The 15,548-nt window shown below is 38.4% G+C and overlaps 1 protein-coding gene across 39 annotated transcripts in view; it reads left to right on the top strand.

Moving 5' to 3' along the window:
* Shab (potassium voltage-gated channel shaker cognate b) overlaps window positions 1–15,548 on the top strand; it is a 394,632-nt gene that overhangs the window by 266,566 nt on the left and 112,518 nt on the right. For 15 of the 39 annotated variants that reach the window (XR_012412620.1, XR_012412621.1, XM_073983598.1 and 12 more), the window contains one exon: window positions 6,278–6,370. The exons of the other annotated variants lie outside the window; for them this stretch is intronic. Coding sequence is in view for 13 of the 15 variants with exons in the window: in XM_073983598.1 (XP_073839699.1) it covers window positions 6,278–6,370 (93 nt within the window). In the remaining 2 variants the exon portion in view is untranslated. The remainder of the gene's footprint in view (window positions 1–6,277; window positions 6,371–15,548) is intronic. 39 annotated transcript variants of the gene reach the window in all.

Here is a 15,548-nt window from a genome sequence, read left to right on the forward strand (position 1 = left end):
TATCTTATCAAAATTGACCAAAAATTGTTGTGGACTTTCGGGGTATTTTTTGTCTTGGTCTGTTTTTTAGATGCGGTAGCCCTTTTTATGAAAAGAATATTTCACACAAGGTATATTTATTATAAGGTATATGTATGAATTACAACAACTAAAAAATTTACAAAAACAACATTGTTGTTATTGCAAATTAATTGTCAAAGAAAATATTGAATAATAGGGTCGTTCCAAAATTTTTTTTAGGAAAAACAAAAATGCATTTTGATAATCGTCCAGAATAGAACAAATTTGAAGCACAATGTAAATATAAAGCATTCATAACTCTCGTAGGTCTTTTTTATTTCACGTTTAGGATGAAAAGCAGTATTTTATAGTAGCAGATTTCGAAGTTTCATATTTCATGAGTAGACCCTATTAAATTTTGAAAACTAAATTTACAAAAAAAGTACAAATACAGCTGATTGTCACTTCTACCTTATATGAATATGCCTTGATTTCACATTTACATAGGTACTACATAAGTTGAATTAGTCTTTGAAATATGACTAAATGAAAAAAGGTGTCAAAATTTGAAAAAAAAATAATTTTGGAAAGCTATTTTCTAGTCGTCGTAACATCTAAAGAAGGCGGTATATTTTTACTGATACGACTTGAGTTTGAAAAAGTAGATGCTTATCTTTACAATGATGACCTATCTTGACGGGAAATTTCCACAATTATTTCAAAAATATGTTTCGAAACGATGAATTAGTCGTGCAAATATGACTAAATGAAGATAGGTGTCAAAATTTGAGAAAAAAATGGAAAGATATTTTTTTTCCACAAACATTTTATAAATACGTCTCGAAACAATGCATTTTCATCGGACCTCGCCTGTATGGTGATGGTAGAACTCGTTTGGTCATATTTTCTGAATTTGACGGAATATGCATAGAAATGCAAATGAGGAGATCTTGTGCTTTAAGACTAGGGGTCGAAATTAATTCAACAGCTTACTTGAAATTACTTATCTTTTATGGACCCAGATATTTTTTATTTTAGTTTTCGCTTCGAGTGCCTGTTGAGCTTATATTATTTTGAAATTTTAATGTATGCATATCGTAAAATAGTTGAAATATGGCTATGTCGACTAACCAGCGGAAAGTTTTGGTCGTTTTGACTTCTTTCGGGAGGTCATAACTTTTGAAAAAATATGAGCGTCTTATTGAAAACCACTGCGTTCGATAGAACTGACGCTTATCTTTGTAGTATATCTTTAATTTCCGTAAAATTTAAAAGAAGGTTTCTCGAAACGTTGCATTTTCATAGGACCAGATTTTCTAAAAAAACTTCTTAAAAGGACGTATGGTTATTGTCTGAGACCGGAGCAGAATTCAGCGATTTCTCGCAGTCACTACTTACTTACTTACTTATATACGTCGTCGACAGATTAGTTGGACTCCGCACAGATCGGTCTATAAATGTTTTCAAAGATTTTTTCCTCCAAACACCTTAAGTATTCCCCCCTATGCTTTAGGCATACAAAAGAGGGGAGTTGTCAGTGTCCAAGTCCACTAGGCGTTTTCCGCGTTGATAACATCAATTGGTTTTTGCGCTCTTTGTCACACTTAATGAAGGCGATCCTTTTCGTCATTTTCAAACGTCTCAGCGGACACTCGTAAAAGTGGACCCGTGAAGCAAATGTCGTGAACATAAGACTGTGAGATAACGTTCTCTAGCTGGTTGTTGAAATGCCACATAATAGTCTTTCTCTTTGTCTGAAACGTAGCTTGGTACGTTTAGTTCGGAGGAATTCAACACTTTCTTCTCGGATTGGTTCTGGGGTATCTTTTTTATCCGAAAAGTGTACGTTCCATAACTAAAACCAAAGGTTATATATATCACTTTTTGACCACTAATTTCTTCCGATACCTCTAAGATGTGCTACGTACTAGCACTGATAGCAGAGTAGTCTTATATGTCGCATTCATTACTTCGGTAGCGAAAGATATGATATGACCGTGGCTTTCATGAATCCGAGTACTAATTTAATGTGAATTTACTTCCATAGCCTTTGTGATCCGTTACTGTTCATCTACTTGACATTCCACTATCCGCAGGCTGCGGAAGCGTTCGGTAGCCCACATTGAGTGTGACTCTTTACTAAGAAAATAGCATATATTCCTTGCAGGAGCGCTTTTGATACCCGAGTTTTTGCCATTGCGGCATAAAAAGTCAAAGTCAGTAGGTTAGTAGATCAAAATCCCAAAAGGGTTTAAGTTCTCAGATCAAACTTTTCATAGAACCCCTTATATAACTTTGAGCAGAGACAATGCGACCCAAATATTTAGGGCTATACTTCGCAATATTAAAGATAAAGCATTGAATTGCGAACATCTTTTGCAGAAAATGTTGAAAATAAATCCATGTTTCGGAGTAGCGCCCATATAAAAGAACCTCCTTATTTTACCTATTTCGTGGGTCTTCGCCACATTTTCCAATCGAGTTGCCTAAAGGATTGTATTTTGTTTTCTTTGTTAGTAGAAATCCTTTCTGCAGAAGATTTTCAATATATATAGGTATATATTTTGGAATAGCCCCATATAACGATACCTCCCAAGTTCACGTTTCCAACCGATATTATCTGGGGTTCGAAAAATTATAAATGGAGGTGATGGCATTAGGTCAGCAAAATAGTTGGGTGTGATTCGGACCTCCTTCAGTTTATAGATAAGTTATGAATATTTAAGATATGACGATATGGGTTGCTTTTTAACTAATTAAAGGTTATCCGAACAAAACAGGTGATTAGATAACTGACAACACGATATTAATGTTTAAACGCCAATGATTTGTAGCTTATCCAAATTCAATATGATGATGTTTGAGCTAGATATGATTTCTCAGAAATTAGGAACTTAAAGAAATTATGTTCGGGGATGACGCGGTTTTTACGATTTGTATGTAATCGAGAACTCAATATATGATGTTCGGATTTCAAATTATTTGTATTGGAACCAAATTTTGAACTTCGTAATATTTTGCCCAAACTTAGTTTAAGTTCGTTGATGGGCCATATTGGTCCACTCCTTCAAGGACGTCCCACACAAAAGTTCAGAATTTGTCTGTAAAATGGTGTGAACGATAATTCCCGAAGGGAGCAATCGATATGGTCAAAACTTTGAACATCGTATAATTTCTACCAGACATAGAGGTTCCAATATGGATTCTATTGGTCCGCTGCTTCGGGTACCTTCCACATAAAATTTCGGAAAAGTGCAGTTTAATATCTTCTCTCTAATTCCTTTGATTTTTGCTTTAGCAACTTGAATTCACTGCCCCCACTACGAGGATACAAGTTTGTTTTAGGGGCAAGTCCATACATTCTGGGGAAATTATCGGAAAGCTGTTAAAACCCCTTTTTGCACCATGTGTAGTGACTGGAGCGCACGATAACTCTCGAATGGTCCAAAACATGACTTCGTAATATTTTTTCCAAACTTAGTTTATGCTCGAAAATGAGCCATATCGGTCCACTCCTTCAGTTTCGCCAAAAAGGGGCGCACGATAACTGTCAAAGGAAGTAACCGAATTGGTCCATACTTGCACATTGTAATATCACTGCGAGACATAGATCAGGTTCGTCCATGGTCTATATATGTCCACTCATTCGGGTATCTCCCACACAAAATTTCGGAAAATTTCAGTTTAAGACCTCCTCTCGAATCTATTTGATTTTTGTTGTAACAATTGGTAATCGCTGCCCCAATTACGACGGTACAAGTTTATTCAGGGGCAAGTTCATACTTCCTGAGAATATGGCCCGAAAGCTGTAAAAACCGCTATGGCATCATGTGTATGGCTGGAGCGCACGATAACTCTCTCTCGAAGGGATCAGCCGATTCGGTCCAAAATTTGGCCATCGTAATATGTTGTCCAAATTTAGTTTAACTTCGAAAATGGTTCATTCATATCGGTCTTCTCCTTAGAGTACCTCCCCCGCAAAAGTTCAAGATTTTTTTAAGTGCAGTTTAGGATCCGTTTGAAGATCCTTGGAAATTTATATCAAAGCTACTCCTTGTGGTCCTGTTTACAGCGATATTATGTTTTTCGTGAGCAAGTCCATAAATCCTGACGTAGTGTTCCAAAAACTCTTGTTTATACGGTGACCAACTGAAATGACTGGAGTGCGCTATATCTATGACTCCCAAAAATAATATCCACTTCCCAAGCGTACCTCCTCTGCAACACTTTTGAGTTATAATTCAAATCTATATTTTTGTCGGCAAGTTCATACGTCCAAATAAGGAAGACCCTTTAAATACATTTTGTATTGAAAAGGATCTTGGTTTTGTGGCCGCTTTTCGATTTTTCCGTAGATTAAAGTTTCAACTCACATAGACTGAGGTTACATCGCTGTCGGCAAAGCCGATTGATACTTTTTTACTTGTTTCCATATAAACAACACAATATGGTGTGTAGGTTGTAGATGATCGAGAACACAATATGTGAGTCTGGTTACTTGCACGTTCTTGCTAGACGAAATTTGTCCAGCAAAAACTTGCAAGCTCTCGGTAAAGGACTTGTAAACAAAGTGTGTTAACAGCAAACTTTCTGCAACAATTTGTAAAAATTGTTAAAAATTTTGGGTAACCAGACAGACGTAATGTGACGATTTTCATTTTGTATAGGTGACCTCAACCAGTAACACACTGTGCTGATGTTTGATTGATTGTTGGTAACCGAAAACTCAATGTATATTTCAGAGGGTGCTACTTGTATCTGGCAAGTATTATCTAGCTACATAAAAGATATATAAAGGGTTCTGTGAACGAGCGACTAGAAGCCACTGAGGAAGAACAGCCCGAAAGTCCGACCAAACAAAGTGTCTACAACCCAACGCAATGAGTAGACTTAAAAAAGTAGTTCTAAACTGCAAACCCAACAATATGTAAGTCGATGGATCAAAATTGCCTTCTCTGCAAAATTTGCAAATCGTATATAGGTATTTATATTTCATCGTCCAGAATTAACATACACAAGGTAAATGAGAATTATTCCTTGTTATTCGTTATAAGTTCTGAAGTTACTTAAAGTGATACGTAGCACTTTAAGCAACTTCAGGACTAATGGTTTTTAGTACGTTTCTAAAAATATTGTTGTTGATGCAATCGCGTGTGTAACTGTGCATTAGGGCCCTATCATATTGGATGCCGCTGAATTATTTACGCAATTATTTTCCCATTTTGAAGATATGCATATTTAAAGGAAACTAAAATTATTAGAAAATAAGGACATGTACAACTTGTATCAAATACAGAATTATTAAAGTTGTTCAAAATCGTTTCTGGTGTGCACCCTCTAAAGGTAAAATCAGTATAAAGTAGCTAATTCCATTTTTTAATTATTTTTAATATATAATCTATTATGTGAATCATTGTAAATCTCGTGTGTAATATTCCATATAGATATTTTTGTATATGTGTGTTCCATAGAGCCCAGCAATTAGTTTAATCTGATAGAATATTTAAAACTAAACTTACGATGTAATACCTAATAAAATACAGTAATCCCATATAAGCAAAACAGATTTAAAGAGATACCACTAGTCAATTGCTAGTTAACGGTAATTACACCATTTACATGGAATTACATTCAACTTAGGCCACAAAAAGTGATATAAACCCTTACAAGACAAATGATAGACATAACCTTGTCGTGTTTCTTTTAGCAAATCCATTCAATTCATTTAAATGTAGATAAATTACGCAGAGCCAATAGGCACAACAATTACACAGCCACACACACACAACCACATGCATATTTACTCAGAACGTTACATTTTGTTTTGAAACGTTAATACTTAAGTAGATAAACATACTACTAAGCTGTTGTTGATCTGATTACTATTACTATTTATAGTAGTATCCACATATCGACACACCTAAACATGTAGACAGGTCGACAGAAAGCTGGACAAACAGACAAAATATGAGGACCTGGATATAATTTTAATCAATGGAATTGCTTTATTTTAAGTTAGCAAAACAATCTTTCAATTTAAGCCAAAAAAAAAACAATTATAATCAACATACAAACACTTGCATAGACTTAATTTCAATAAAAATATTTATATACACACTCACCCAAACTAAAAAAGAAATAAATAGTAAAATTGCGTTTGAAAATGAGCTACGTTTTTATTGTTCTATCTATAGCTAGACACTGGTCTAGCCAACAGTTAATTCAAAAGCTTCCATTTGTGTACCCATCCAACCTCTATGTATGTGTATTTTTCTAGGGAGCAAACAAACGAACGTTGTACACCCGAAAGGTAAAACCAGACAGTCAGCGACAAATGTAACAAAACAGCCACTCAGTTCCAAACTGTCAGGTGAATACGAAATTTCTTCTCTTCAAACACTTTTTGTTTTGTTCTTTCCCCTTTTTCTTTTTCTATTAAACGAAAGTATTTAATTACATCAATAAACTATTGTTGAGCAAATCAATGGCTTACGAATAGAATTTGTAGACTACATCACATGTACATACATACAAAATTCCCAAAATATACATACATATTTATGGAAGAATCGCCTTCATGCTTACATATTACACGTACAGACAACGTACATGAAAATCACATGCAAAATACTCATTCATACATATATACGGATAAAATGTAGTATTTTGTAAGTAGCAAATTCATTAAAGGCCCATCTCCATCACTGACACCTCAATATCTCATTAATCACCTTAAGAATCATTGAGAGCCACACTTACATATTCTACCACAATGATGGCCAGAAACATGCCATAATCACAATCACGTTAAGACAGCGACAATTTAATTTTTTTGCACATCTCAATACAGTAAAGGAGAGATTCTCGAGCCGTACTTTGAATTTTCAAATTTACCGGATGTATATAAAAGTAAGAAAATTTCACACCTACGTTGACTCAATAAAGCAATGATACAAAAGTATCCCTTGCATTTACCATTGCAAATCAGTTAATTCAATCAACTTAATATTTAAACACTCAGGCTTATGGTTAAACTTTGATACGATCAAACATGTATCATATCTGTATGATGGTTTAACAACAACAATTTAGAATCAACTTAGTCATATCCCACCATCTATCTGGGTAGAGCGCACGTTAACTCTAGAACGAAGTAACCGGTTTGGTCATAACTTTGTACTGGCTATGTATGCCAAAATGTATGTAATTTTTACAAAGGTAGTTTTTGTGGTCCTGCTCACAATGTTATATTTTTTGGGAGGTAGTTTATACCACCCAGATAATATCCCTAATGCTGTAGAAAACCCTTACGGTTCCAACTAAAATGATTGGTGGGCACGCTGACTCATAAAGTAAAGGTACAAAGTATCGCTGGATTTTGCTGGAATGAATCAATTCCATCCCATCTGGCTGGCTGACTGTGAGCGGTGAGCTGTTCGATGATCGTTTTGTAACCTCTGCCTCGGAATAATTGTGGTCCTGAACACCTCATTATATTTTTTTGTAGGAAGCCTATACTTCCCGACATAATGGCCCGACAACTTTTAATGAGTACGATAACGATATTTTGAAAAAAATAGTAGATCCAAAATAAAACATCGTCAACCCTTCTAATTGTGAGACCAGGCACTGTCGAAAATGTGATTTATTGCTGTAATAAGCAATACCTACAAATTAGTTATATGTTTTTCGTCGATACTCAACGAATGCATAGCAGTAGGAAAGATTCGGTTTTGTTTGCAAGTGAAGTTTTTCGAGTTCTCAATCAGAGTGCTTCTTTGGACATGTATTTATTTGAGCGAACAATTGACACTTCGGTACAAAAAGTTTTTTGTTGAAAAACAAAGGAACTGATGAGTATCTGTGGCGAGATCCAAAACTATAGTATTCCCTGCCTTACCCCTTGGTAAACATCGCCAGTTTTTTCCACGAATAATCTAAAGTTGTTTTAATAAAATATTAAAACAACGACTATGGGATTAAGTCTGACTATTTTGAAAAGCAATGTAGAAGTCGTCATTCCAAATAAAAAGGGCAACCCTCCTGAGCACGATAACTCTTAAAAGGAGTAACATAAAGAAATATTACAAAATTATATCTCACATTTCCTTTTACAAATAGGTTACATCCAATACATTTAGTACAATCATCTCATGGACGTAGACAGGGGGTCGATTTAGCCAAATCCTTCCATCTGGCTAAATGACTGGAACGAGCGTAGTAACTGATTTAGTCCAAACCTTGTGCAGCATAATATTTCTTCCGAATTTGATATCAAGAGGAATTTTTTTCAGGATCATATCCCCCAAACGCCATCCTGAAAGTCAAAATCGTCAAGTTCACATTTGTTTCATAACCTTTTCCTATAGTTTTGGTTTATAGATACCAAATGGTTCACAGTTCAATAAAAAAAAAAAAAACAAAAAAACAAATTCAAAAATGTATCAATAAACAATTTTTTCATGGCAATAGCAACTCTTTGCCTTTGAGAGTAAACCAAAGTTATGTTTTTTTCCATTTAAATGCGAAGGTCATTTTATAGTGATACTTGAATTATTTCACTTTTGAGTTGAGCTGTTATGATTGAAAAATTAGGAATTCACTGAAGTCCCACATATTCAACCATTTTGCTACGTTTCACGGATGGTTAAGTCCGATCAACAGAAGGCTAAGCCAGAAAACAAGCATTTATTTTCAAATCATTCGAAAATTTTATATACGAATTAATGTCAGTGTTGCGGAGCAGTGAAAATAAAAGAAAAACCAAATAAAAGGCAGTAATTTCTTTTTATAATAAAATTGGCGGTTTTATTGATAATATTAGTCGAAGAACTAATATAGATTACCTTGTATTTACAATGGTGTCGCAAACGTTGTTGATGGACGAAAATCCGAAGAACAAGTCACAATTAAAAGTAACGAGAAAGCTTAGATGTCACAAGAGCCGCGCAAATTGACAGATTGTACTCGTTGTAATTTGTCATCGCTAACTTTGAACGAAAATTCAAAGTTGGATAAAAAGGGACTTTGACAAATTACAGAAAGTGCTGAATGGTTACATTTTCATGAAAATGATTTAATTTGAAATTGAACATTACCGCCCCCCTTGAGACATCTAGCTATGTTACAACAACATGATTCTTAATTCTATTAAATTAAAAATACAATTAAAATTAAATAACAAGGCGGAACCGTCAATTTTGAGCATTTTTTTATTTTTTTCATTTTTTTCATTTTTTCAAAATACAAATGATGGTCGATGAACCATCGAGGCAATAGAATATTGTTCCCACAAATTTTCAAGACCTCAGGTCTCTCTCTAGGCCGATCATCTATGGCGCTCTCACAGTGAACAAGGACCAGATACCACCCAACCGAAAATAGTTAGTTGAGCCCAAGGGAAACCCGGACTCGAATAAATTTGTGATTTAATCACCTTCGGGTACACATCTGGACCAAGAATTAATGCGATGTGAGCAGACTTGTGGAATTCGGGATCAGCTAATTGCATCCCAGCATAGTGGTCTATAATATAGTCTGGAGCCGATTGTGAAGGGGCGACCACATGCTCTGAAGGCATACTTCGTGCCGAAACTCGAAGCACTTGATTCGGGTCATAAAATGACTGTAAAGTAAGTTGGCAGAACCAATCTTGACCAACGTTAAGGGAGTTGAGTTGGAGGTCATTAGCAAGCGTGGAGCATATACGGCTATGACCAGCACAGGGATCCAATAGCGCTCGGACTGGTATTTTTTCGGACCGGAAGGACAATTTTTACCAGCATTGTCGGCCCCAGGGTCACAATGGGCTGTATGGATTGAATTATCGGACCGACTGAGCCCGAAGACTCGGACAAGGCCGGACGCGACGGAGCAGACGGACGTCTCGCAGAGGACTTCCTTTTAGCGGACGAAATCGATGTGGATGAGGGCGACGATTGGAATGGACGAGACCTAGAGTCTTTATTACCCGAAGGGCGGACACTTTCGTGAAGGGTTTGGTTGGAGTGGAGAAGTGTATGGTGGTTCCCTTTACACTTCTGACAGCGTCGAAGACTGAAACAATCTCTTAGAATGTGCGATCGGGTTAAACATTTCGAACAGAAGTTATTCTGTACCACAAATCGAATCCTTTTGACACAAGGTAGCTGTTGAAACTGACGACAATCTTTCAAGCAATGCCTCTGTTCGCACATTGCACATTTCGGACCTTTAGAACGACTTGATCCTGTCACTGATCGATTACCAATGGGAGTGGTAGTCGCACTTGTCGATGCAAGCTACCGATGAGGAGACGCCGTGTTGATGGTCCAGGTGGAGCCATGTAATGTCACAGAATTCGCCCGTGCAATCTCCCGATGAGGAGAGGCGGGACCTGTCGGTTTGGCTGAATAGCCGCAATTGCTTGGCAGAAATACCTTTGGGCTATCGACTGCCATTTCAACCATTGCTTCTGGATTGGTCGCCGAAGTTGCCGTGAAAGTCTCCTGATGAGGAGAAGCAACCGACGCATTGTTGTTGGGAGCCGTAGTTGCCGAGATCTTCTCCCTATGAGGAGAGGCAACAGGTATAGGATCAAGAGTTGCCGTGCAAATCTCCCGATGAGGAGAGGCAACCGATGTATTTTTGGCCGATGGGCCTGTTTGGTTGGCTGGAAGCCCCAGATCAGACCCCTGATGAGGAGCCTTAACTTCGGTGATCCTTCCCAAGTCAGAATCTTGAGATCCCAAAGGAGCCATATTATTATCTTCAAACTCTCTCTCTCTCTTCATCGGACATGGGAATGTTCTCATCCACAAGTGGTAGAGAAGCGGCCATCTTGCTCAAGTTTTCCATATCTGCGAAAAAATGGAGATGGCACGGTAGAGAGACGAACTATCTAATCTTGGTCGGTCAGAATAACCAGCTTAACTACGGGTCGTTTTACGATACCGTTTTCTGTTTTCACATCGGCGACTCTTACATGACCGTCGCTTCCCGGATAGACTTTGACGACTCGACCGAGTTTCCAAGAAGTGGGAGGTAGCTCTTCATTTCGAAGAACCACTAAATCATCCGTTTGAATATCGCGTTGCGGAAATTTCCACTTATAGCGATGGTGGAGGCTCTTTAAATATTCTTCTTTCCAACGAAGGCAGAACTGTTGAGAAAGAGCTTTGAGTTTTCGATACCGGTTCATGAGGGAGATTCGTTTATGATTGGCTCCGGAGGAGCAAGGATCGGAGATCCAATAAGAAAATGACCCGGTGTAAGGGCCACCGTAGAGTATAGCCCCTCGTTCATCGGACAAAGTGGACGAGAATTTAAACAAGCTTAAATTTTTGGTAGAATGGTTGAAAACTCCTCAAACGTATATTTGAGATTTTTCGCGATTTTTCTAAAATGGATTTTGAAGCTTTTAACAGCAGCTTCCCAGAGTCCACCCATATGTGGAGCTCCGGCTGGGTTAAATTTCCATTAGGGCTCCTGGTATTGGAACTTGGAACGGAGCTTTGCCCGAATCTCATCTAACGCAAGCTTAAATTCTCGTTCTAACTCTCTCGATGCACCAACAAAGTTGGTGCCATTGTCCGAGAAGATAGTCTTGGGACAACCACGGCGCGAAATAAACCTATTAAAAGCAGCCAAAAAGGCTGCCGTGGATAAATCAGACGCTGGTTCCATTGCTTTCGTAGAAAAGCAAACGAGGACGCAAATATAACCTTTTGTTATTTTACAACCTCTACCTGAAAGGGATTTGATATCAAATGGACCAGCGAAATCGATACCTGTTGTAGAAAATGGTCTAGAAATAGACGTTCTTTCCGGAGGAAGAGATGCCATGATTTGGGTACAAGTGCGATTCTTTGCTAAGATGCAAAGTCGACAATGCCTTATTGTCGCCTAATCAACGAAGTAGCACGAGGAATCCAATACTCCGAGCGAAGCGTACGAAGCATTAGTTGGTTTCCTCCGTGCATGGACTCTATATGAATTTGTTCCACCAAAAGTTTTGCGATACTACTATGATAGGGTAAAAGAATTGGATGCCGTTCAGAACTGGAAAGAGTTGGTGATTGAGCTAGGCGTCCATCTGACCTCATTACCCCTGTTTGATCCAGAAATGGATTTAACGACAACAGAGAACTTTTCGAATGAAGTGGCTTTTTATGAAGTAACGCATAGTATTCCTCTGGATAATATGCCTTTTGAGCTAAAACAGCAAGACGAAATATGACTGCCTGAATCTCAGAATTGGTAGGAGTGGACCGTTCAAAGTGATATTTTCCTCTATGAGCAGGATGCGTGTTGTAGAGGAATATAAGAATGCATGCGATGGCACGGAGAGCCCTATCAAGGGAAGAAAATTGATTTAAGATATCTTCATAGTCCTTGATGAAAGTGACATGAGTTCTTACTAGACGAAGTTCGACTTCCGTGTCAACGGAAACGTTTTGGATGTCCCAATTTGAACTATCCAGACCTAGCCAGTGTGGACCATGCCACCAAAGTTGTGAAGAGGCAGGCTTGTCCTCAGACCGAACGTGGAACCATCATTTTGCCCAACATTCTCCTGAATACGACAAACCCTATTCGCCACGAAAGTGGTCCATTGGATGGAGTTTTCTAAAGGCACGAAAGAACAATTGTTGAGTCGGTCCAGCAATAAACTTTATGAAAAGAAATATTAATCTCGTTTAGAATGCCTTTCAGAAGTTCAGATGCTACTACCGCACCGCATAATTCTAAACGAGGCAACGAAATGGACTTGATGGGAGCAACTTTTGTTTTGCAAGAAAGCAAATTAGTAGAAATTTCTCCATTAGAGGAAACAATACGAATGTACGCTACCCCCGCGTATGCCATTTCTGAGGCATCTGAAAAGACATGAAGTTCTGTTTGACAAGTTGGAGAATACTGGACCCAACGAGGAATAGAAATGGAATTAACGTCCTGATATGACTCGACGAATTTTTCCCATTCGCGTTCTGTCGAAGACGGAAGCGAATCATCCCAACCAAAGTTGTCGAGCCAAATACGTTGCATAATTATTTTTGCTACAACTATCACAGGTCCTAACCATCCTACCGGATAAAATAATTAAGCGATGGTTGACAAAACTTCCCGATTGGTATATTTGGACCGGTGTTCCAGTGGGTTTACACTGAAATAAAATTGGTCCAGCTGTGCATTCCACCGAATACCCAGCGGTTTTGAACTACTAGCTTCCACGAAAGTAAGAAGCTTAGCGTCGTAAAGATGCTCCGAAGGAAGCGATTCTAAAATGCTGCGATCATTGGCTGTCCATTTCCGTAATTCGAATTTGGCGGAAGAAAGAGCACCAATTAATTGGTCTCTGGATTTTTGCGCTGTCTCCAAATCGTGATAACCGGTCAAGGCGTCATCTACGTACATGCACTTCCGAAGGATATGTGCAGCTAACGGAAATTCATTCTCTGTGTCATCGGCCAATTGCAGTAAAGTCCGAATGGCAAGATATGGAGCACAATTAACTCCGAATGTTACGGTCTGAAGTTCAAAGTCTTGAACCGGTTTGTGGGGAGAATCCCGAAATAAAATTCTTTGGAGAGGAGTTTGAGTAGGATCCACTCGAATTTGTCTGTACATTTGTGTTATGTCACAATTGAACACAAATTTGAAAAGTCTCCATCTTAGAATGTGTAGGACTAAATCCAATTGTAGGGTTGGGCCGACATAAAAATATCATTTTGACTATTCCCATTAGAAGTCTTATTTGAGGCGTTGAAAACCACTCTCAATTTGGTTGTAGGCTTATCCGGATTAATAACCGGATGATGAGGCAAGTAGCATACTGAAGAGTCTGCTGAAGAAGTTGGAACAAGTGGTCATGTGGTCTAATTCTAGATATTCCCTGACCACCCCATCGTAAACGACTTTAATTTGTGGTTTTCTTAGGAGGGAAGCCTCGTTGCGGAAGAATTGTCGTAAACAATTGGTCCTAGAATGTCCTAGCTGACCTGCGAATTCAGGTATGATGGAAAGTGTGACAATATATGTGCCATCTAAGTCCCGACGAGTCGTCCTCTTGAAATTTTCTTCGCAAAATTTGTCCGAAGGAGACAAAATAGCGCGCTTTGGAAGTTCTTCCAATTCCCAAAACCGAAGAAGAGGCTTGTTAAGATCATCTTCTGGATAATTTATTGTCTTTGTTAAAACCGTAATATTGGAAGATGGAATTGGACCAGTAATGATCCAGCCAAACACAGTTTTTTGTGCCATTAGTGAACCTAGGATGTTGGATTGAATTCCCTGAAGAAGAATTCTTGGATATAAATCAGCGCCTAGTAGTAGATCAACTGTTCTACATTCAAAGACATTTCTATCAGCCAAACGAATATTTGGCAAACGGGAAATCAAGTCCTCACCAATTGAGAAGGATGGTAAATTGCCAGAAATAGCGGGAATCACTAAAGCTGCAATTTCCAAGAATATGGACGTATCAATTGGTGAGCCTATACACAACGAACATAACTTTTGGGATGTAGTGGACGTACTTTGATTAATGCCAGAAATTGTTGCCTGTGTCGCCGTAGTAGAAATACCAAGGCGACGTTGTAGACTTTCAGTAATGAAAGACGCTTCAGAAGCTGGATCAATAAGGGCACGAGCAGGATAGGTGATGCCTTGATGAATTAGATTCACCATAGCTGTACCCAGAACAACATTTTTGTTTTGTGAAACATGGTGCACTTGTCTATTGACAGAGTGTGATATTCCTGACGAAGTCGAAGGGATATCTGGATTCACATTGTTAGTTTGAGCGGAGGATGAAGTACCAGCTGATTGCGACGAAGTCGCTGTACGAACGGAACTTGCAGAACTGGACATCTCACGGTGTAAAAGTGTGTGATGTCGCTTGTTGCATTTACCGCAATTATGTTTACTGACATATTTCCTAACCTCATGACCAACCGTCAGACAATTAATGCAGCAATTGAAACGCTTCATTACAGAAAACGACCTTCTATGGATAATTTAGTAAATTCTGGACAAAAACGCAAAGGATGTACTAATTTAGGACAAAGAACACAGGTTTTTACTGCAGGGGCACGAGAAGAAGAAGAAGGAACCGTCTTTGTTTTCAACATTTTTAGAGGAATCTATGCCACGAATATTCTGGAGACAAGAAAGGGTTTGAATCCTTTCCGTAGGAAAACGATCCAAATCCTTCCAAGCAGACAATGCCGATTTGTCTTTAACCGTCCGTTCCCACATGGTGACGGTAGTTCTAGGCAATCTTTGATTGCACAAGAAGACCAATATGGGATCCCAATCGTTCGTAGAAACGTCGTAGATCGCCATAGCCGAAATGCATCCATTGATTGCGCGCTGAAGATTCTTCAGGCCCGCACTGGACTCAGTATCCAGGACCGAAAGGTCAAACAACAATTTAAGTTGGTTGTTAACCAAGATTCGAACATTGTCATATGTCTCCTTCAATGCTGACCACGCAAGAGCGAAACTCTTGTGTGTCAGCGGGAACTTTGAAACTATGTCTTTTGCTTCACCACTAGTTTTCTTGAGCA

The sequence above is a fragment of the Musca autumnalis genome, unplaced genomic scaffold, assembly GCF_047663935.1.
Source record: "Musca autumnalis isolate F117 unplaced genomic scaffold, ASM4766393v1 scaffold_4, whole genome shotgun sequence".
Lineage (NCBI taxonomy): Eukaryota > Metazoa > Arthropoda > Insecta > Diptera > Muscidae > Musca > Musca autumnalis.